Here is a 24,833-nt window from a genome sequence, read left to right as displayed (position 1 = left end):
ACAAATTTATGGCCATGTGATAAGGTCATAGCTTGCTTTCTTAAGCATCTGAAAAAGAAAAAGGGAATCTCATATTTTATGGTGCTAGAGGTTGTGGTTACTACTAGCTATTGAATAATAAAAAATAAAAACTGTTGGCTTACTATTTTGAACGTTCAGCTTTCATATACTATTTAGGATGGATGATATGCAAATTGAGATTTATATGATTGCCATCTACTGTACATTTCAGAGATTTGTGAATTTTGAGATTGTACTGGTCTTTTGAAATTAGACATTTAGTTGTCATGGTCTGGATTTAATTTAGGCATACATTAAGTGACTGAGTAAATAATGAGAGAATTATTTGTTGACCAGTGTTAAGAAGACATATTTTATGAGAAATGTATTACGCCTCGAAAGGGAAAAAGCTAAACCTAAAGAATGTAAACAAGGAAGGGATTGCTACAGAAGATAAAATAAGCAGCGATATCAGACTGGTTGCAGGTTAAGTAGCAGTATTTAGTGTGTTTAATTCACTTGATTTTCTTTTGCTCACTCTGTTTTTCAGTAGATTGTCTCACTACTTTTCTCTGAGATTCCTAAGGCAAACTGGCAGTGCCAGGAACAGCACTGGAATGTTGAAGCTTTGCTTGATTATCCAAATGTACTGAATTATCTTTGACAGCCTGAAGCCTGTTGGACTTGCATGATACAGCATCTGGGATGAATTTAGATAGGATTATAGGAACCTGGGCTTCTTTGTGAAGGATGAGAGCATTATGGTCTTACTAAATTCCTAAAATAATTCCTCCGCACAAAGTGAGGTCATTGTAACCTGTTTGGCGACAGGCTATTTGTATATTTGTGAGTCTGTCTGTCTGTATGTGTGTGTATATGTATAAACTAGGGCTGAACACATTTTTTTTTAACCAAGATCTTTATCTTCTGTATTATTTAACAAAGACAAGCAATAGGCTATAATATCATTGTATATTAGTGGTGAGAATCTTTAGGCACCTCAAGATCCAATTCAAATTCCCAAACTATTCTTGATCTACTACACGTAATGTGCAAAGTTGATGCTTCCTCTGCACACTGCTTTACCCTCACGTGTCACGTGACCAGACTTTAATCGTGACCTTTGCGGTTAAAAAAAAACTAATTTGATCATATTATCGCAAATGCAATTAATCGTTTAGCCCTAGTAGTAGCATGAACGCAGCACATTAGACAAAGATTTTACGCCTTACGCCTACGTCTTTCACAGATAGGATTATAGGATGTGAAGAGACTTTCAACCAGCATAAAAAAACAAAACAAATCGCCTACCCTGCCTTTAATGCAGCTGGTGCCACACCAGATACTGACTGCTACTTTTGATATTAACATATATTTATATATACTAGACATATTTTTTTTCTGAAGGCTAGTATTGTGGATAATTGCCAGACTGTTGCTCTGAAGTTGCTAAGGTGGTAAGTAGTTTTTAGTGCATTTGTCATGCAGTTGTTAGGGTCAAGAAAGTGCCAAAAATCCCTCTTTTTGTCAGTTTTATTTATTGCAAACTCTTGTTTTAACCATTTTTGATACATAAGGTGAAAGAGGGCTGCAGGAAGCAGCTTTATTTAAACTAAGTATTTATACAGAAAAATGGGACGAATTAAAATTCCCCTCATTCCTCTCATACTGTTTATTTGCCAAAGGTCTTCATCGCATTTATTTTAAATCCTCACTTTCAATAAACTCTAATAATCCTGTTTTACACTGCATGCATACTCTGTGAGCCTTTCACACACCGCCCGTGTTTGTTTTTCATTTATGCATTCTTTCAATGCACACAGACCCTAAAGGGCTGCCATTTAATGAACGCTGGTAAAACTATTTGCGGAAAATAGGATTCATCAGTTGTTTGTCATGCCCCGACCCGTTGTGAGCTAATTCGATGCGGACAGCTCTTCACCTTGCATACTGAAAGCCATCAGGAAAAAAGTCTGTTAATGATAGTCTTTTTTTACAGTAATTACTTCACTTGAGGAGTGGCAGGAACGATTCGAATTTAGACAAGCTTTCATCAGTATTTATTTCTAAAGAGCTTGACTTTGAACATGAACAGACATGTATTGCCGAGTTAAGAGTAGGAAGTATCAGGAAAGAGTATTTAGCCTCACTTTACATGTTTTGAAGTATTTCATGACTTTTGCTCTTATCTTTTCTGAGCACTTGCTCAATACAAACACACATGCGCACGCATCCATTGTTTAGAGAGCTCCAAACTGCCAAAGGCTGCTGTGGAAATAATGGTGTTTGTTTAAAGAAACACACCACTTCGTGTAGGCTGTCCTTGGATATGGAGACGACAGCCATTTGTGGTCTGAAGGAAAGAGCACAACAGTTGTCACAATTTATAAGCAGTCTTGAATCTGGAAGCATTTTCCTATTCCCATGCAAGCACGATTTAAGTAAGATATTCATTGTACAATTAAGACCGCTTATTAATATAACAGGAGTGCAGAATTCAGTGAGCTTGCACTTTAGAGATTGACAGCCTTAGTGATTATAAAGGGAGTGCTCTTCTCTTGCTTTGTTTATTACCCATTCACAGTCAGAATACAAGTTTAGTTTTTCATTCTGCTAATTACTCTGAAGTTGATTGACAGCCACATTTATATGCACAATTGAATCAGAAACTGAAACAGAAAATTATTAGAAAAATAATGCACACCCGAGGTGGTAATGCGGTCACGACGCGAAGCGGAGTAGCAGAGTAATGCTGGGGACACTCTTAACGACTAGAAACATTCTCTGACTGTGAATGCACTAGCAGATTTTAAACACCGAAGTGAACACAGACGGAACGCGCTGAAAACGCGTGCATGATCAGTCATATCAAATTACATTCATAACCGGCCTTACAGTAAGTGTGTCCCCGGCTTTATGCAGTTAATAATGCAGTTATGAGAGAGAGAGAGGGTGAAAGAGAGAAGCATGTGCGTCAATATTATTTATTTATTTATTTATTTAATTCGTTTTAATTAATTCGTTCATTCTTTTTTTCTATATTAGTGACAGTAGACTAGCCTAATAAATGAAACTCAAAGCCCTTTTAACAAGTATAGGCCTATCAATAATAATTTATTTGTTATATTATTTGCAATAATTACGAAAACCCGTGCAGCAGGACTATCAATTTATTTAAATATTCAGTTTAATTTTCTATTGATTATATATAGGACTATACTTTATTTATTAAAATTAAACTGCATGTTTCCATTGATTGTGAAGTTAGACATTGAAAATTGCAGATCAAGCGCATGAGGCTGCATGGTTTTTCTTGTTATGAATTGTATTCTATTTTCCGTTATTACAGTTGACTACGCGAAGTGATATGGAGCTGTAATGAGGTCAAGACCTGCCTGGAACTACTTTAGCCATGCGGTTCCCTGAAAATAATTACACACCTCAGAACGTTCGTCAACCAATCAGATTCAAGCATTCAACGGCCCTGTAGTATAAGTGTGTGTATTGTGTATAATTATTTTGTATATGTAAATACACACACTTGCATTGCATGTATATATTTGAGAAATATTTGCATTTATATACTGCATTTATATTTTTATATTATATATAAATAACACATTTTATATTGAAAATGCCATCAATAAAATACACCTGTGTTCGTTTTCCATAACATACGCCTGCCCATACCATAACCCCACCGCCACCATGGGCCACTCGATCCACAACGTTGACATCAGCAAACCGCTCATCCACACATTTTATAAATAACACAATATATACATGCATGTGTGTGTATTTATATGTGGGTCAGTGACGTTTTAGAATTTCAAAACAGTAAAAAAATAAAAATGAAAGGACAAATTAAATATAGCATTTTTTGTGTAAATCTATGTGTATATTTTTTGTTTTTATTAGTGCCCTTTATAAAAAATAACAATATATTACATTTTAATGTGTTTCTTTGTATACAGTCCTTGAAAATGTCATAAGGTAAAACGAAGTGATTTTTAGAAATAAATTAAATTTGATATTCATGACACAGTTAAATACAACCATGAATGTAATAGTTGATCTGTAAGTATTCTATAACAAGTTGCAAAATGTAAACACCTACACCACAAATACTAAATATTTTGTTTTTTAACAACTTCAGCATGTCATCTATGGACATTTGTTCTATTTTTTTAAAAGAAATTAGTCAAAAATGACTTGATGTTATATATATATGTATATCATACTAGCTCTTCTCCATTATTTTCATGAACCATGTAAACAAACAAAGTATTTATTTTTATTTCTTTTAAAATGCAATGTTTTACCATATGACATATTTTGTTTTACCGTATGACATAGTACAATTTCAATGTTTCATTGCATTTTTAATGTAATAAATACATGTAGGCCAATTCAAAATGATTTCAAAGAAACACAAGGCATCTCAAGTGAACCTTTTATTAACAGTAGAATATATTTACCAACACATGAATATTTCTTTTAGTCAACTCAACTCTCTTTCAGTACAAGGAACACATAGGACGTGCTATATGTAATACATGACAATATCATTCAGATTTACAACAGTGAGATAACATGTGAAAAAATCAGTTTTTAACATTTAGTTTAAAAAGAACAGTAAGGGTTCATGGGAGTTTGCCCAGCCAATCCACATGTGCTTTGTGGATTTGGAGAAGGGATTCGACTGTGTCCCTTGAGGCGGCCTGTGGAGGAGCTCCGGGAGTATGGGGTCCGGGGTCCTTTGCTAAGGGCTGTCCGGTCCCTGTACGACCGAAGCAGGAGCTTGGTTCGCATTGCCGACAGTAAGTCAGACTTCTTCCCGGTGCATGTTGGACTCCGGCAGGGCTGCCCTTTGTCACCGGTTCTGTTCATAATTTTTATGGACAGAGTTTCTAGGCGCAGCCAGGGGCCGGAGGGTGTTGGTTCGGGGACCATACGATTTTGTCTCTGCTCTTTGCGGATGATGTTGTCGTGTTGGCCCCTTCAGACCAGGACCTTCAGCATGCACTGGGACGGTTTGCAGCCGAGTGTGAAGCGGCTGGGATGAGAATCAGCACCTCCAAATCCGAGGCCATGGTCCTCAGTCGGAAAAAGGTGGCTTGCCTTCTTCAGGTTGGTGGAGAGTTCCTGCCTCAAGTGGAGGAGTTCAAGTATCTTGGGTTCTTGTTCACGAGTGAGGGAAGGATGGAACGGGAGATTGACAGACGGATCGGGGCAGCTTCTGCAGTAATGCGGTCGATGTACCGGTCTGTCGTGGTGAAGAAAGAGCTGAGCCGCAAGGCGAAGCTCTCGATTTACCGGTCAATCTACGTTCCTACTCTCACCTATGGTCATGAGCTGTGGGTCATGACCGAAAGAACAAGATCCCGGATACAGGCGGCCGAAATGAGCTTTCTCCGCAGGGTGGCTGGGCGATCCCTCAGAGATCGGGTGAGGAGCTCAGTCACTCGGGAGGAGCTCAGAGTAGAGCCGCTGCTCCTCCACATCGAGAGGGGTCAGCTGAGGTGGCTCGAGGATCTGTTCCCACCGGGAGGAGACCCCGGGGAAGACCTAGGACACGCTGGAGAGACTATGTCATCATATACTCTCACAGTTATACCTTTCCCTCCTCTTGGCTAGGTTCTCCTCTCTAGATGCAGGATCTGCCCTTAGCTTTGCACGGAAATGTGCACCCCTCTCCTTACTAGAAAGAGACATCTGTAATAATGTGAAAAAATGCTTAAAATAGGCAGAAATATATTATATATGTTAATATTAATTCATATTAGTTGTACAAACTATATATGTGATATAACAATTAAGAAATAACTAAATAATTCAGTTAAATGCTCTGTGTCATATGGTATAACAACATGTCATACGGTAAAATCGTTTGTCTGTATGACATTTTTTGTTTGCCCTTATGACAGTTTCATGCTTTGTCCTTTATAACAGGCAGTTGCTCGGCCACCTCCTTCCACCTTTACCATTAACCTTGACTTTTAAACTTTATATTTCACCTGTAAATCAATATTTTTTCACATTTTAAATGTATTAAACCCTTTTTTGACGTTTGACCATATGACACCCAAATCTGTGACACATGGTAACACTTGGAAAAGATGAAATTACCTCAAATGTAGGAGCAAAATCTTAAACTTACGTTCAACTTGGCTGGTCTTCAGGGGGTCCTCTGAGTGATGTCATCCAATGTCACATGACTTAAGTCATTAATATTCAGTTCCAAAATGGCTTCTAAACTTTGTTTTACCGTATGACATAGAGAAAATGTGTCTTTGCGGAACAATTTGTTTTAGATACTAATGACATTTCTTAAAGGTCTATCTTACTGATACTTTAATATGCTTTTCTTAATACTTGAAAAAATATGCCAAATGAAAAATTGTATCATTTTGAAACATTTTTAATAATTTTAAATGCAATTGTCTTAAATAACTTTAAGTGAATTCCGTTTGACCGTATGACATTTGACCACATTAATAGTCTAAAAGTTACCTATTTTTGAAATTTTCACACAATTATGAACAGTGAGGAGGACAAATGATGTGAGATTAAAACATATATATAATTTTAAACCTATTTTATATAAATATATAATATTTATTGCTCCTGGAAGTGCAAATCAGTGCGGCACGTCACTGACCCATATACAAAATAATTATACACAATAAACACACATATATTATGTAAACACAAACTTTTATTTTGGATGTGATTAATCGTTTACAACCCTACTGTACATTTAATGTCTACAATCATAATATAATCATTCTATATGAATATCCCACATATCTGCCACAATCCCATGGTTTCAATTAGTGTTATTACAGTAAATCATGGTAGCTAAATATTGCCGACTTGTGGATCGAAAAGCCTTCTAACTGTATCTTTGTGGTTCAAAAAGATAGTTAGTTTAAATCACGAGGCATTTGGTTTGTAATGGTATAACTCTGCATTGAACTGGAACGCTTCTCACTTTAGTTGTTGCGGATCAGCGAGTAAATGCATTTGCTCCAAGCTTACACTGTGGTGTGTTTCGAGATCAGCTGATAAATGTTCCGTGTGTTCAAACAAGCAGCTTTTAGCATGTTCGTCGTCTTATGTTATGTTCATACGCAACAGTGGCACCAGTGTAACGGTCTGCTACATGAGTGCGCAGCATTATTAGTATAGTGCATAAACATTATATTGAACACTTATAAAACTTTTATTTTATATTGAGAAAAACTATTGCGATAATCGTTATCGTTTTATCACCCCGCCCTACTGAGAACTGCGAGACACTGGTATTGGTTCTGACTTAAATTTTAGTATTGTGACAACCCTAGTTGTAAGTATAAAATATATAAATATTTTTTAAGTTTATTGCAATTTATTCTAACACATGTAGATAGATATATAAGTTGTTTAAGCTCGTAAGGAGTCTCGAAATTGCTGTTAATGGGAGTGTGCGTTCACTGCAGAACGCTTTTGCTGTGATTTCCTGTTTTTACAATAATTGAAGTGTCTCTGATTGGTGGATCTCTCTACAGTATTATGGGTAGGTTAGTACTTCACAGAGAAAAAAAAACACTTATGTTCTACAGAAGTATAAGCCATTTATTAACAACAACCTCAGAGCTCATAGTATCTTCCTTGATAAGTGTATGTTCATTTATTTTTTACATCCGTTTTACATTGCTTTAGTGGAGTACAAAAATTCTGTCTAGTACTGATAAGCCGATAATTATTTTCATGTTGTAAGACCTGAAAGATTATATGCGGTAATTGCATATCTATTTAAATTGTAATAATATTATTTTGTGAAATAAGGGGCAGGATTAAATAAGCTACTGTATCTGCTTCCGCCTGCTCCTTCTCGAACTGATACTTTTATATTTTTTATTTTTATTTTGTTTTTTTGTTGTTAAATTCTGATTGTTTGTGTTGTATTTTGTGGTTTTAAAATTTTGTTTTGCTGATATCAATTCAATACTATTTTGTTTAAATAAATGAAGCATTAAAACTAAAAAAAAAAAAAAAAAGTGTATATTTTTTGAAGTGTATATTTACTTTATATATTAAATAACATAAATAACATCGCTATATCTTGCATGAATCTTTTGATACTTTAAACACACAAGGGGTTGTCCATAGTCTTGAAACGCACTCATTAACACTTTAGGAGTGTGGATGTTGGCTATCGTAGGCCTCTCGATATATGGAATGTGATTGCAATAAACCTTTTTTTTTTTTTATCTTTTGATATTATAATTTTTATTTTTTTGATATTACAGTCTTTTATTTTATTCCCTGGAGGGGAAAGAATTTAGCATTCCTAATGCTAAGCCACAAAGAGCTCATGCTCTTTTGGTTTTCCTAGGATACAATGTTCATTCAAAAGAGCTTAAAGGGTTAGTTCACCCAAAAATGAAAATAATGTCATTAATGACTCACCCTCATGTCGTTGTAAACCCGTAAGACCTCCGTTCATCTTCGGAACACAGTTTAAGATATTTTAGATTTAGTCAGATTCATGTCCAGAAAGGTAATAAAAACATCATCAAAGTAGTCCATGTGACATCAGTGGGTTAGTTAGAAGTTTTTGAAGCATCGAAAATACTTTTTGGTCTAAAAATAACACAAAATAAGAATTTATTCAGCATTGTATTCTCTCCCGGGTCTGTTGTCAATCTGCGTTCAGGACTCCGCAGTGACGCTGCTGACGGAAGACGCTGATGACGTGTTATCTGGTGCGCCCGAGCTTCGTTTACAGTCTGAGGGAGACGCACGCTATATTCAAGCTATTCTACATTGTTTGCGTGGATATCATTTTTTTAATGGTGCGTAAATGTGCATGTCGCGGATGAGACACTTTTACAGCGTGCGTTTCCCTCAGTCTATAAATGAAGCTCGGGCGCACCAGATAACACGTCATCAGCGTCTTACGCCATCAGCGTAACTGTGAAGGATTGACAACAGACCCGGGAGAGAATACAATGCTAAATAAAGTCTTATTTTGTGTTATTTTTGGACCAAAAAGTATTTTCGATGCTTCAAAAACTTCTAACTAACCCACTGATGTCACATGGACTACTTTGATGATGTTTTTATTACCTTTCTGGACATGGACAGTATACCGTATACATTTTCAATGGAGGGACAGAAAGCTCTCGGACTAAATCTAAAATATCTTAAACTGTGTTCCGAAGATGAACGGAGGTCTTACGGGCTTAGAACGACATGAGGGTGAGTCATTAATGACATTATTTTCATTTTTGGGTGAACTAACCCTTTAATGTTGTAGCTGAAGTTGACTCAAATGCTTTACGATCAAGTTCAGCATAAACAACAACAACAACGAAAGACATTAGTCAGATTATTGTTCTGTATACAGGCAGAGTCCTGTCATAGCTCTCAGTGTGTATTCTACATACTCTTATTGTCAAGATTGACAATGGCACCATTGTGGGGAGGTGATGTCTCTCAAATGAACATTTGTTCTTTGAGAAGTGTGTGTGTTTGTGTGTGTGTTTTATCCCCATAAGGAAAACAGCTTAAAAATAATTATTTTTGTGTTCTGTGAAAGAAAGTGTTCTGTGATGGGTAGATGTAGGGGAATGGTTAGGGTCAGGGGATTAACTATACAGTTTGTACAGTGTAAAAATCATTGTCTATATATATATGTGTGTGTGTGCGCGCGTGTGTTGGGCGCAGCAGGATAGTCAGTAGCTATAAAACTCAGTGCTCTGTCAGCATACACAGGACACTAGTCAGCAGAACTCCCACATTCTTCTGTGCCACATCCTTCCCTCACCCCATCCCGCGCTCCAGACCCCTTGCAGAGACTGCTAGGTCATGGAGCTTGTTTCAAGCCCTTGAAAAATTCCTTAGAAATACCACCTGGTTGCTGGAGCTGTAGAGGTGTGGTTAGCATATGGCACAGTGGTGCCATTATCATGGTATTTGGATAGTGCTTAGATATTGCATAGAATATATGATACTTGTCGGAAAAGGGAGTTTGTAGGTTCAACCTGTGTCAGCTTGGGTTTCCTCCAGGTACTCTGGTTTCCCCCATAGTCCAAATACATGCATGATAGGTGAATTGGAGAGACAAAACTGCCTGTAGGTATGAGTGAGAGTGTGAATGTGTTGTGTGTGAGCCCTGCAATGGACTAGCCCACAGTCCAGCCGGTTTCCCCACCTGCTGCCCGAGATGCCTGGATAGGCCACCAGCCTTCTTCACTACAATGCACCAAAATAAAAGTAACTTGAGGAAATTGTCTATTACTATTGTAAATACTATTATAATTATTATTAAGTAAAATCCTAATATATTTTTCATCCCTGTTTTAATTTATACAGTATATAGCCGTGGCCAAAATATTATTAGCGACATAAATTTTGTTTTACAAAGTTTGCTGCTTCAGAATTTGTAAGTAATTTTTTCACATGTTTATATGGTAGACTGGAAAACAATGGTATCATAAGATGTAAAGACTTTTATTGGCATACACTTTTAATATATGCAAAGAGTCCATATTTACAGTGTTGACCCGTCTTCTCTGCAATTTGCTCTGGCATGCTGGATATCAGCTTCCGGGCCAGCTTTAGTGCTCGAAGTTGCCTTTTAGGAATTGACCCTAGGTTCTCTATGGGATTAAGACCCAGGGAGTTGCCTAGCCACAGATCCAAAATTTAAATGTAATGTCCTCCGAGCCACTTCATTACCACTCTTGCCTTGTGACATGGTGCCTCCATCATGCTGTAAAAATGCCCGGATCATCACCAAATTGCTCCTTTATTGTTGGGAGAAGTTGCTCTTGCTGGAAGTCTTGATTCCATTCTTTCTTCATGGCAGTGTGTTTTGGGGCAGGATTGTGAGAGCCCACTCCCTTGGAAAAGCAACCAATCTTCTGCTGTCCAATTCTTGTACTTCCTGCAGAATTTGAGTGTGCCCTTGATGTTTTTCTTGGAGTGAAGTGGCTTCTTTGCGTGGTAATACACAGTATTCTTTGAAAAACCTTGAAGTAGCATGTAAATGACACATGTGAATTTGGCAGTGAGTGTTGTAGGCCCTAGTACTTGAGAGTGGACTCTTGGAATATTTTCATGGTCTTGCTCTTGTCACGAAATCTGTAGATATGTTTTGTCATGCAAATGCATGATACTGAGAAGAAAAATTTTCTTTCTTTTTTCCACTCTCACCTCTGCTTTTACCTCATATTCCCATATAACACCCCACCCTCATTCCCGATGATCCAACAGTGTTTGCTATGTTTATGTTGGTCTGATACCTCTCTTGTGAACATTTCCATTGTTCTAAGTAATTTATTCTCTCAGTATGGTGCGGAATGCCAGAGGGGGGGGCACCCAATAGCGAGCCTGTTTAACATTAACGTTTGAGGTTATTCTAAGTACTTCTTATTTCGGCCTCCTTAAAGTTTTCCTTGTTTTATAAACTCTGAGGGGGGCTCTTGAGTCCGGATGTCGCAGAGTCCTGCTGCTGTTAAAATAATAAACGCAGAGAAGACCAAAGGAAACGCCACATTTGTGCATTCTTGACCAAGCACGTATACTCACTAAGATGGTTTATTATAGGGCCGATTGGCACTTGAATCTAACCACAGCTGGTGATAAAACTTGTATGAATTATTACTCAAGGTTTGTTGTCCATTTGAGCTTAAAGTTGACCTTCTAAAAATATGTTGACCTGTTGCTAATAGCACCATGTAATGGCGTAAAAAAGTGCACGCCTGTGTGTATGAATATTATCTCCCCAGAAAGGATCAAGTTTGATGAGTAATAGACATACCTGCAAAGTAAATAATGAACAGTCATGATCAACTTTGGGGTAAAGGCTCAAATAGCAGATAACTGGCTTACTGGAAGATTGAGCAGCATTACATATCATGTCAGGAATTTAGACCAAACCCCCTATTTGGCTACATGTTCCCTGAAATCCTCTCTTTATGACAGAATATGTATGATTAACTTGGTTCTAGTTTGGCTGTGGAGGTAAAGTGCTAATGTGGAAAGCTTATGACTTGCCCCCCTGTGCTGATTTAGAAAGGTGAACATGCCTTTCTCATTTGGTCATTTAAGGCTAAAACACATACAGCAATAATAATATATTTGGCACTAGAGTGCATGCAGTTGTTTAGGAAATGATCTAAGACTTGGTTCACACTGCACATATCTGATCAGTTTTTAAAATTGGATCTTTAAGACTGATTGTCCACACTGTCATTTTGCATGTGATAAAATAAGATTTGTTTGTTCACACAGTCAATATCCAGTTTACGTACTCTTAAGGGTGGGCGATATGACCAAAATCTTATTTCATGGTATGAAGTTTTATTTCAAATAAGAACAAAGCAGCAACTTGCAAACAGTAGGACAAATGCAATAGAGAAAATATACGAATTAAATTAACTTTTTTCAGCTACAGTAGGTTTATCGCAAGTAAAATGAAATACTACAGAAATTGAATAAACAAGTGTATAACTAAAACACTGCATGGTCTTCACTTTATGGATCCAATATGAACTGATACTTATTAAAGATAGAAAAGTGATTCATTCAAGAGCAGTAAGGGATTTTCTCTTTTTCTTTTGTTGTTTGATTAACATTGAGACGGACAGCAGTTTATTACGCTGCTGTCCCTTTAAAACTAAATGCACTGATCCAATTTACTGACACGCATCAGATTTTCACCCAACTATTTACGTTAATTTCAGACATAACCAACTGTTTAAATGAATGCTCATCACGACGTGTATTTTGACATTATTGTGCATCTATCTGACCATTCAAACACTATAAGATATGAAAGATGAATTCGCTTCCGCATGCTGTCTGAGAGAGGCGGCTTTCTGTGAACTTGCTTCAGCTGTGTGTCAGTCAGCGCGAACACATGGACTTCTTTTTCACAGCATATTATGCTTAATAACTTTGTTAAACATCATACACATTCCGAATTCGTGGTTGCATGCGGTCTATGAGAGGCGGCTTTCTGCGCGCGCGTGCTTCAGCTGTCTGTCTGTCATGTTTCTATATCACTCTTACATATATATGTCTTTTAGTAATGTACTACCCGGATATATATATACAGGTATCATGACCACGGTATAAGTGTCTATCGGGATTTTACTGTATTGTTTATTTCGCGGTATGTATATATATCCGGGTAGTACATACCGTCATATCGCCCAGCCCTATCTACACTGGTTACTATAGTAAAAAACACTCATCTGCATCATGTAGCCTTTTAGAATACAGCAACAGAAATAGTTTCAAACAAAGCCGGAGGAGAACCGTTGCTTACACAGAGCAACACACAGTGTTTCATTACGGAATTAATGATAAAAAAAAAAAAAAATATTAATGAATATAGATTCAATAACCTATTCATAAAGCCAGTCACTTACTTTGTTTCTGAATGAATTTGGTGTTTTGAACCAATCAAAATGTAGATGATATGAAAAGCTTCAGGAGCTGTCCGTTATAGGCACAAACCTGCCAATGTACCAGGCCAGCACAAAAACACGCAAGATATTGTCTAATGATCCCAATTCCAAACAAATTATGATTTTTGTCTATCGCACACTCCTAATGTCTAGCAAAAAGAAAGGACCAAAAAATAGAAAACATTTTCCTCTGCTCATATCTATCGTGACATCACACCATGATACCGAATAACATGTGTTGTTGTCATTAGTGTGTTTTACATATTCTTGCATACTGTTTCATTATTCACAACAGAGCACGTACAATATAGTTTTTTGGGTAAAAATTCTGTCAAAATGTGACCGACTACTGCACATTGTGTATGACATGACCTATGCATTGTCCCAGATGACTAAAACAATTGAATGTGGCCGTTCACACTGAAACGTTTGGATTGGATGTGTAAAAAAACAATTTCACTAAAATGATTTAAGTTGGATATGCCAAACAATCAGATTTTTGCTCCCTATCTGAAGAAAGCCTGCACTACCTGACATGCAAGGCGTCCATATATTGTCATTGTTCGATTTCAGCCACACAACAAAGAGAGTGCTCTTAGTAAAGATCTATTCATTTGTAGGTGATGCATGGTCACGACAGTTTTGATTGAGCCTGAGTGTATTGTGTCTGTCACAGGTGGAAGAGGGCAGTAAGGCCGCAACCGCAAGACTGCAGGCTGGAGATGAACTCATCAATATCAACAACTTTTCTCTCACCGGCTTCAGACAAGAGGCCATCTGTCTAGTCAAGGGCTCCCACAAGACTCTCAGCTTGGTGGTGAAAAGGTAATTTATCCGCAACCTCACTATCTTTGGTCCCTGTTTACACCTGATTAAAAGATCTCAGGGGATCTGATCACAAGCGGTCAAGCTGTTTTCACCTAACATGCCTCACAAATACAAATTCCGAGGGTATGAACATCATCATACATGCATAACTCACTGCGTCAGTGTTTTATTGCATGTTGATAAACAAGCACGGAAAGTCAACAGGCGGTTGTTCAACAATTATACTTTCAAATGTAAATCTCATTGGAGACTTTTTGGACAGAATGCTCAGTTATTTTAGTAAAGCGCCTATCATCAACTTCTTAAAGTCATAGTTGGTAAGGTTTAGAAAGTAGAATATTGATTGTCAGATTGTCAGAAACAGATGTTAATATCAGGTGTAAACAAGGTCATTGACATTTTCTCCTCTTAGTGAAAAGATAGGCCGATTTGTGGTAAAGTACTCTTGCTTCATATAAAATATGCACTACATATTTTGAGCAGGATTATTTGCGTTCCCATTAATATTGTAGGGCTATTGCTCCATTAGGTAGAAACACCAGTGAATCAATGTACGTTACAGGTGGGTAGTGAGTGAGTGAGTGTAGCTGTTGGGGATTGGTGTTGTTTGCATCACTAGTTCAGCTGATGCTGAGGGAGCCGTTGAATTCCTGACTGTCCAGTTCTGCCAGATTGCTTTCTTGCACTTACAAGTTTAAATGAGAAATTTACAACGTGTTTCATTATTGTCACAAATTAGTGCTCAGTGATAAATTGATTGAAATCTTAGACATTTCTTCTTAATTTTACAGCATAACTTTTTTGTATCTTTTAGATGCATACATATATTTGTCATTTTTTTTATTCTCTTTATTTTCAATGTAGTCTCAGATTTGAATTCCCAACTAATAAAAAAAAAACATTATTCAATTTTTTCTGTTCTGTTGGTGGACATTTACCTATTTGACATTTTTACATTCTTGTTAACAATGTAATTGCTAATCCATTCTGTTTGTTAAGATACAGTATTAAGAACATGGTACTGTGTGTGAAGAGTGAAAGTGCTAAGGGGATTCAGTCCATGTCTGTATGTCAGTGATTTTAGTTATTATAGCTCCAGTCACATGTTTATTTTTCTAATTGAAACATCAAATTGTGTATTTTCTGTACTTAGCCACCCTTCCTATTTCTGCTGACATTAGAGTAAGCAGCCACTATGTTTTCACTAACAACCCTCTCTGAACTTTCTATCTGATGCTGTAGATTTGCATGAAGGCTAGATGTATTCTTAGCCAGTGGATACTGCGGGTAGAGAGCGTGTGTCGAATATGTGATGCAAATGAAGTGATTTGGTCCTGATTCACGTGGTCTGATTGTTATCAGGTTTTTTCACGACATCTGCTCTTTTCCAACTCCAAACACAAGGGTGAGATTTTCTCACCTTGAAAGCAGTCTATGCATATGTTTACAGCAACACTTACAACAATGTGGTCTCTGCTAGAAATTAAATAAATGAATGCTTAACAGTTTCGGGCTGTAAACAGAATGCTTTAATTTTAAGACGTCATTAAGCTATAAAGGCCTAATTAAATTTTTTACATTATTTTTATTATTGTCCTTATAGAAACATGTGCATTATGAAAGACATAATATTTTTCACTGGCCCATTTTCAACTGGCCCATTGCAGCTGAAGAGGAGCAAGCTGGTCAGTCCACTTCTTTGTGTGCCAAACACTGTCCCCTTTGTCTCAGTTTGGCATATCTGGGCAACACTAAGTATGTTTGGTCGCATTACAGGATAACTGCTAAACAAACAATGTCATCCAGGGAGAAAAACTGCCTCTGTTTATCTGTTGCACACAGCCATTACTGCGGGTTTGCAGCGGCACAGAAGGTGACTCGATCTCTACGTTAAGGTGACTTGAACATCTGTTGAAGATTCACTGTAGTTGACTTTTAATACATGGAAACTAGGCAAAGTTATCAATTTAAAGTTAAATTCGGATCAAAGCTTAGATTAAACAAGGTCAATGATGGCCGGAGTGTTTTTTTTTTCTCCGTTTTTTTTTTTTGGAGTAATGTTTTGTAGATGGGGGTTGTGTTTGGTGACATCAAAAGGATTGTCTCGGTTTCATATCTCCAACAGTGAAATGAATGCGGAACGATTAGGCAATCAGGGATAAGTGGTTGACATTGTTAAACAGACACGTAACAACTCACAGCTTATTCAGTTAGATTGATGCATTCCAAAAAGTTGTATCATTTGTAGCTGTGATTTTTGTTGTGCATACATTTCCCAGTATTTTCCTGTGCCTGTAGCAGATTATTTCAGTGGGCAACAAGACATGACTGAGTCAGAATTAGCAAACACAAAGCAGATAACAAGACATTACTGGACCACAGTGGAAGGTGCGGCATGTTTGGGCAATCTGCCGACTGATGTTTCACAAGAGGTGTGAGAATCTCATCCAGAATGGCTTTCATTAAGGATAGCCTGATTGTTTAAGCTTATACACCATTCAAAAATCTGGGGTCAGTAAGTTTATTTTTATTGATTTGAAATGAATACTTGTATTCGGCAAAGACATTAAATTTATCAAAATTGACAGTAAAGAAAGACCTTAAAAGACTATTTCAAATAAATGCTGTCTATTTGTCAAAGAATCCTGAAAAAAGGACCACATTGGAGACCGTATTTCTTAAATGTTAAGAAACAATGTTTCTTAAGCACCAAATTAGAATGATTTAATGTGACACTGTCTAAACTAATGGCTGCTGAAAATTAAATTTCATGTTGAAATATAGTAAAATAGAAAACAGTTCTTATAAATTGTTATATTTCACAATGCAGTTTTGGTGAGTATAAGAGTTATTTCAAAAACATGTTAAAAAAATCTGGTTGCTCTTTATTTTACAGTACACTACATACACTTACATGTACTTACACTGTACGCACCTAAGAAAGTACTGGTTAATATAAGGTAACTTCATGGGTTAGGTTTAGGGGTAGGTTCAGGCCAGGGTTAGTAGTTGTTACATAGTTATTGTAATAACTAGAAGTAGTATAGCCTATGTAAATGGGGAACAGGACTGTAAAATAAAGTATTACCTAAAACCCTGCCAACCCCAACGCTAATGTATTTTACATTTTAGTGTGTGTGTGTGTGTGTCTGAAAATGTTTGCATTAAATCTAGAACTTAAAAAAATAAATACAAATTTGATCCCAGATTTAAATAGTGGGCTCAGGCTACTAAACCCCACTGTAAATAACATACATATTTATAGCCAACAGATACCATGCCGTTACATCACTCCACCCTCACCCTCGTGTTGTTTTAAAAACCTGTTGAGGTGGGTGTAATTGTCATAATTCTTCAAATTCGTCATGTTTTGTCAGCCTAAGGCAGGTGACTGGGTTGTGTGAACAAAATGACCCTGACCCTGAGGGTGACATGTGGCTTTTAACAGGGATTGCATGCCTGTGTATGACCAAAGCAAAATAAGAGTTTGACTGTGAAATGAGGAAATAGGAAGTTGTTGAGTTTGTGGGTGGTGCCTGTTTTGCATATGCTGACTTCATTTGAAACTATGAGATCATGGTATGAGCTGGAATAGAATGTTTAGTTTGGCATGACCAAGGCACTGGACAAACAGAGAAAGTAGGATTTACCGTGGAACAAAGCCATCTGTATGCTTTAATACTCAGTTCATGCATATTAAGAACTTTGTTGTAATTTAAAATTAAAGTTGCCCACAGTAGTTTTTATTAATACTTTTCCCAAAGAAATGAACAGTACTTTTGAAAAATGCTTAAAGGTATAGTTCACCCAAATATATAAATTCTGTCATTAATTACTCTCTCATGTCGTTCCAAACCTGTAGGGCCTTCGTTCACCTTCAGAACACAAATGAAAGATTAAGACACACAAATTAAGATATTTTTGATGAAATCCGAGAGCTTTCTAAAAAGAAATAGTTGAATAAAGTCGTTATTTTGTGAATTTTTTTGCACACAAAAAGTATTCTCGTCGCTTCATAAAATGAAGGTTGAAGCACTGTAGTCACATGGACTTTTTTAAAGATGTCTTTACTTTCTTTATGGCTCTTGAAAGTGGTAATGGCGTTAGCTGTCTATGGGGGCGGGGTCAGAAAGCTCTCGGATTTCATCAAAAATATCTTAATTTGTGTTCTGAAGATGAATGAAGGTCTTAAGGGTTTGGAACAACTTGAAGGTGAGTAGTTAATGACAAAATTTACATTTTTTGATGAACTAACCCTTTAAAATGATGTACACTCACATGAGATGAAGACTCTTGTCATTCAGTGGACGCGTTTCCATGCACACCAATACGCTGAAAACTCACAAAAATCAGCTTATTGAAATAGCCCGTTGTCCCAGTTTACGTGCAAACCAATTACCTAGCAATGCAAGTAAACCACGTTTGCAAGACTTTATTGATAAATCTGTTTATTTCCCAGTAGTGACATTGAAACATAATCATTCATATTTTTTAGAATAAGCAGATGTCCTCATGGGGCCTCCATTTGAGATCACATCACCGTCCTACTGACTTTATCTTTGTTGCCACCTGTTAATGGACACTTTTGCTTGTGTAATATAGTAATCATGATTGACTGAATTTCTACAGAGCCATTGGTAACTGAAAACCTTTTTAATTGCTTTTGCGTGATGCAGTATTCACCAATTTACTGAGTTCACCTTTAATTAATCATACTTTTGTATTAATGTAACTGTTTATTTGCACAAAAATACTGAGTAATACACATGAACTACATGAACAAGTTGTTTTTACAACTTGTTATAATAAATATGATAAATGTCACAGTGATTAATTCGATGAACTGCTCTAACATGATTACCAAACGAAATTCATCACGACACTAAATATTATCACCCATGCATCACGCAGTATTGAGTGTTTCTGTGGATGCCAGTGTGTCCAGATTCCCCACTGAGTAGGTAATCTAACTGCAGTGATATTGGGATTATGGTCAGTGTGATTAAAATGGGATTTGGAGTCTGCTGCTTCTGGATTAGATAATTCATCCACACTTTTACAGACTGTCTTGTCTGGTGCGACAATAGGAGCTAAATGATTCTAGTATACCGTTACTTGTAAATGTGTGAAAATTATAATGCTAGATCTGTCTTTAGAAAAAAACTAATTAATTTAGAAACTGCTTGTTGACTGAAGTTTGATTTTAGTTTCAGAAATAAACATTTCTTTATAAACAATCTGTTATTTGAAGGCTATTCTATGAGTGAGCGTGTACTGATGTTTTGAACAAAAGAAGCAAACTGGATTTAACCCTGACAGAGATAGATGCGGATGGTCCAGGTGCACAGCAAGAGAACAAATACATTTAAGTGTTTTTTGATAAAACTGATGCTTTAAAAGTTCTCAGATGGCAGCTTTATTGAAAAGAACATGCCAAGCAGCAGTTTCATCTGCAACAGTGAAGAAAAAATTCTGGGATGCCAAGCATTTGTGCTGAGTTTCAAAGAAGTAGACACATCTGGAACCGGTGAAATGGAAGAGGAGATACAAATGGGCAAGATAACCTTTTTAATTATAAATTATCCAAAAAAGAGCATGGGTTGTCTGTTAGAAGAGCCCTACAATCCAATAACACACAGAAGTGCTGCAGAAAGCATGAGATGAACCTTATGATATTTTAATAATCTGGCTGCTTGAATGTATAATATCTGAAATAATATAGCACTTAATATTAAATGGATTTACTGTAGTAATTGATCAATTTAATACAACCTTTAATAAAAGCACAATCTCATAGTGATTCCAAACTTTTGAACAATAGTGTATGTTGCAATCTGCTGCTGCGGGGATTATTTCCCCATGGTACGCATGAATAGTGTGGTTATGATTTGGAATTCCAACAGAATCCTTTTCTATTTTAACAGTGACGTACAGGCAGTCATGTGACAGGTGTGTCTGGAGTGATGTTTAGAGTTACTCACTTGTGACTGATTCAGAGAATTTTTTAATTTTTTTAGGAACTTCTGCCAACTGGCTTGTCATCACGACCTTGAATTCTCGTGATACTATCAAAGAGAATGTGTATTGCTGTGAATCAGATTCAGTCATTCTTATGAATGATCTCTACACGTTTAATCTGTAAAGTTTTGATTGTACATTTACTATTCTCAGAAATTTTACTGGAAAAAGACCTCAGGAGAGCAAGTTTAATTCATTATAGTTTATTGACAAAAATGATGTTGTTGTTTTTTGACTGTCATGAGTTTGAATGCCCCATTGACATTATTGACCCAAGGGACCTTTTATAATAAACAGTTCAAATCCAGAGGCCAGTCCTTCTACAGACAACTCCTCACACAGTACGACTACAGCCACCTAGTGGCGAGAGCCATAACACAATAATGGATTGTTTATGATAGTACATATGGGTTGACTTTACTCTTTTTGGAGCTTTTTGACAACCTCTTCTCCCAGTCCACTTTCATTGTATAGAAAAGTCTGGACATTTTGCTAGATAATTCCTTTTGTGTTCTACGAGGGAAAAACCTTCAGTGCCACTTGGGAGAGTAAAAAAGGACAATGCAAAGATAAATCAAAGTTTTGTTTTTAGTGAACATATCCCTTTAAATGCATAAACTTCTAAATGGATTGAATTGTGTTTCTTGGTCACCAAATCAGCATGTTAGAATAATTTCTGAAAGAACATCATGTAACAGAGGACTGGAGTAATAACTGCTGAAAATTCAGCTTTGCCACCACAGAAATAAATTGCATTTTAAAATATATGAATCTTTATATTCAATCTGTTGTTTTACATTGTAATAATATTTCACAATATTAATGTTGTACTTTAATTTTTATTTTAAAAATAATGCAGCCGTGATGGGACTTTCAAAAACGTTTTAAAAATCTTACCGACCCCAAATGTTTGAACAGTAGTGTATATGTATATGGTACACTTCCTTTAAGCCTTCTGTTACAGGAAGATATGTTTCTTTAAGAATCCTTATCCCTTTTGCAATAGGCCAACTGTCAGTATTAGTTTTCCAGGATGCAGCTGTAATGGGTTACAGGGTTACATTAACCTGTCCCTCTTTTAGGTATACAGCTATTAAATTGCATCTAAAGGACTTTAGCTACAGAATGTAGTGTAAATGTTAAAGTGAGGCATTATAATAGGCCCATCTGGGATGTGTATTCTAGTGTATTGCCATGCCAAAATGATGTGTCTATGCCTCTGCCCAATAGAGTAAAGTAGCTGTGTGGCTATAGTGACCAGAGCTGTGTCACTCTGGCTTCAGAATCCAATTATAACTAGTAAATCTCTCCTATGGCATTAACTAAAAGCGGATGACTTGAACTTGATCACCACAGCAGGGGTGCAGCCAAGACATCTGCATATGATTTCTAGAGGTGCTCAGTGATCCAGTAAAACTGCTTTCTTGCTTTCTTAATTTCACAACGCAACATTTGGATTAGCGTCACCTAAATACCAAAGTGTTTTTTAATTTGTAATTTCATCTGGTGCTAATTGTTGATTCACCCTTTTCTAAAATGATTTGTGGAACGGTCCATTGGCAAGGTGAGTTGACACCCGTGGGTTAGACACGTTTCATTTGCATTAGAGGAAGAGCTGCTGTTTTCACAAGGAAATATAATCTAACACGGATAACCACAGCGATGGGAACTGGTCTTTAAAGCGAAGCATATGATATCATGACTGAATCGAACCAGATGCTGTAGTGGGCTCAGAACCTTTTGATATACAGGTGTTATTGAGGTATGTAAAGTGTTGAAATCTTGTCTTACTTTTCCAGTTTTGTAGTTACTTATAAATGTTTAGATTTCATGATTTAGTGAATGACAAAGTACAATATTTTCCTATTTTAATGCACGAGTCCAGATTGAAACAAATACTTGAGAAACCTGACAGATTTTTTTTCAGTGATTTTATTTAGGCTATTTGTGGACATGAAGTCATATTTGACCTGCAGGTGGCTTGGCTTTACAGGAAGCAGCATCAAACAGTTGTTTGGACAAGCTCCTACAGTGCTATGGTGATGAGATCCCTCTGAATCTCTGTTCCTTTATTTTGGTTGCTATGACACCTGTTGCATCACCAGCCTGTGAAAGTGAAAGGTACATGGATGGGAAAGGTGGTGCTGAGGGATTTATCTGCCTGATCCTGGCTCGGTCGGTAAGGGAACTGGGTATGGTTTTAAACGTTTAGTGTAACAAGTTAGTTTTGGTCCCAGCCTCAACACAAAGTAGCTACATCTTTCTACTACGGTACAAATATGTGCCATTGTGAAATTGCTGAGGAAAAATGTAGTTCATTAATGCATTGGGATTTTTTTTCTTAAACAATTCCTGGTTGATCCATTCAGCAAATGTATGATAAACATTTTCTGATGCATATTGAAATCAAAATTGACATGTAAGTGCAACTTTTTCTGAATTTTTCAAGTCTGGTGATAAAATGTAAGAATATCAGGGCTAATCCAAAATAATAGACTGGATTCACAAATTACAACTTTTTCACAGTTTTGTTTATGTAAAGTCTTCAGTGTTGCTTAATAATTGCAAGTAAGAATGATTAGTTCTTTGGTTTAGGCACTAGATGATGTGCTTTTTTATACTCAAGACAAGAGGAGGACTTTTTTATTGTAAATTCAACATAGAAGAAATAGGAACAGGAAATAGGAACTTCTACATCCAACTATCAAACCAAAGTTCAATAGGAAGGAATTGCAAAAGAGTAATTAAGAGAAAGTAAACTAAATAAAGCAAGCAATTAAGCTAAGAGAGGTTTGTATGTTTTTTGTTAAAATGAATATATATTTTTTTCCAAAATTATGTAAATACTGGGTTTTTTTCTTCTATGAATGTAATGATAGTGGTTTATTAGACATTCAGTCTAGGTCTGTGATCAGATGTCGATCTACAGGTCATATTAAGTCTCTTGGAATGTAAAACTTTGTGCACAGAAGGATTCAGTCTCCTGTGCTGATTGTTTCCAAGAAATGTTGGCATGGAGCACGGAATTGAGAGTCCTTTGCTCACCTTCTAAGTCTGATTACTGTGCACCTTTCTTACTACTTACACTGTTAGCTGAGGTAAGATCAAGGGCATCCTTAATCACATCAACATGCAGGAAACCTGGTGTAAGCAAGCCGTTCAGATCTTGTTCAGCCCTAATAGTAACACATAGTATGTGTAAGTTTAAGGAATGCTTTATGCTGATATATCTTCACCCAAACAAAAGAGACACGGCTATGAACCCAGCGGGGGGCTAGACGGCTATTGGTTCTTTGGCTGGTATGACATGCAGCCCAGGAATGTGCCTGTCATTACAGGCACCTCACGGTTGGCCTCTCCTAGCCCTATATTAGCGGCTGATTGAGATGCGTTCTAAAGAAGGCCTTTGTGCAGACCCTCAACAGCCAAACGAATAACTGACTCCCATGCAGCCAAAACGTTCTCATTGTGTTCAATATTACATCGAACGAAGTGCAGTTTCCATTAGAGGGAACAAAGACAGATGGATAAGATCTTGTTGGACTTGGCGCTTAACATCTCTCCTTAAACGCTTGTTCCTGTCTCCCTGAAAAACAAATAAATGGCTAGATGGGTTCAGAATGGTTTCGCACTCTGGAATAAGATCTTTTCAAATGTACAAATCTTTTTGCCTGCCTTACCTTTTTGAGGCAGCGAGAAAAATGCAACCTTTATGGGAACGTTAATGCCTAGGAATGGACTCCTGTCTGGAATGCAGGGATGAGAAGACGCCTTACAATAGATCATTGTGAACGATTTCGTAAAAGCCCGCCCATCAGGCATAAGCCAAAACAATTCTTCTGTAATCTTCTTGCCTGTCACCAGACCACTTGTTTTGATGCCAAGAAAAGTTTTAATCAAGCTCAAAACTTTGTAGGTCAAGCTCTAATCACAGTCAAGCTTCACTATTGAGAGTGTGCAATTTGCACAACTAACAGGTTGATTATTCGAGATCTCTAACCTTGCTTTAACCAGATGTCCTTTGTTAGAACTGGAGAGATCTACCAGTCACATGATCAGTTTCGGGGGTTGGGAGGGTTTATGGCTTGAGTTCAACGGTCATGGTGACGTCTAGTGCCTTCAGTGAGTGGGAATCGGAAAACTCTGGTGTCGTGTAGTCCAGAGCCACTACTTAATATTCAGTGCTAGACCAATCGGTTTATAGAAATAAATGCTTTTCTGATCTGTTCATAATTCAGTAAAACCCTTTTCCTTGTTAAAGTGTAATTCTGTTCGTCTTTGTCTTTCTTTGGTTTGACAAACCAGTGCACTTAAGACTTTACAAAAATCAACTTGTTGCCATAGTAATAGAAGAAACAGAGGACCGCTGCACAAGAGGGGTTCAGCGAGAGCATTTGGCCCTCTCGGTTTGCTCATTAGCATACTATCCCTGAGCCAATAAGGAGACAGAAGCTGTTAGATTGCTTCAAGGAGACTGGCTATGACAACAGCCCCCTCCTCATTCCCTCCCCCCTTACTTCC

At 37.0% G+C, this 24,833-nt stretch overlaps 1 protein-coding gene across 6 annotated transcripts in view; it reads left to right on the top strand.

Moving 5' to 3' along the window:
* Positions 1 to 24,833, top strand: part of shroom2a (shroom family member 2a) — a 46,962-nt gene that overhangs the window by 5,531 nt on the left and 16,598 nt on the right. For 4 of the 6 annotated variants that reach the window (XM_079627419.1, XM_079627418.1, XM_079627417.1 and 1 more), the window contains exon 2: positions 14,143 to 14,291. In XM_079627419.1, the coding sequence (XP_079483545.1) occupies positions 14,143 to 14,291 (149 nt within the window). Of the gene's footprint in view, positions 1 to 14,142; positions 14,292 to 21,903; positions 22,075 to 24,833 lie in introns of those variants that run through there. The other 2 variants (XM_079627420.1, XM_079627421.1) reach the window with 2 other exon arrangements.

Source organism: Phoxinus phoxinus, assembly GCF_949152265.1.
Source record: "Phoxinus phoxinus genome assembly, chromosome: 11".
In the NCBI taxonomy this organism is placed as follows: Eukaryota; Metazoa; Chordata; class Actinopteri; order Cypriniformes; family Leuciscidae; genus Phoxinus; species Phoxinus phoxinus.
This window is presented reverse-complemented; position numbering and strand designations above follow the sequence as displayed.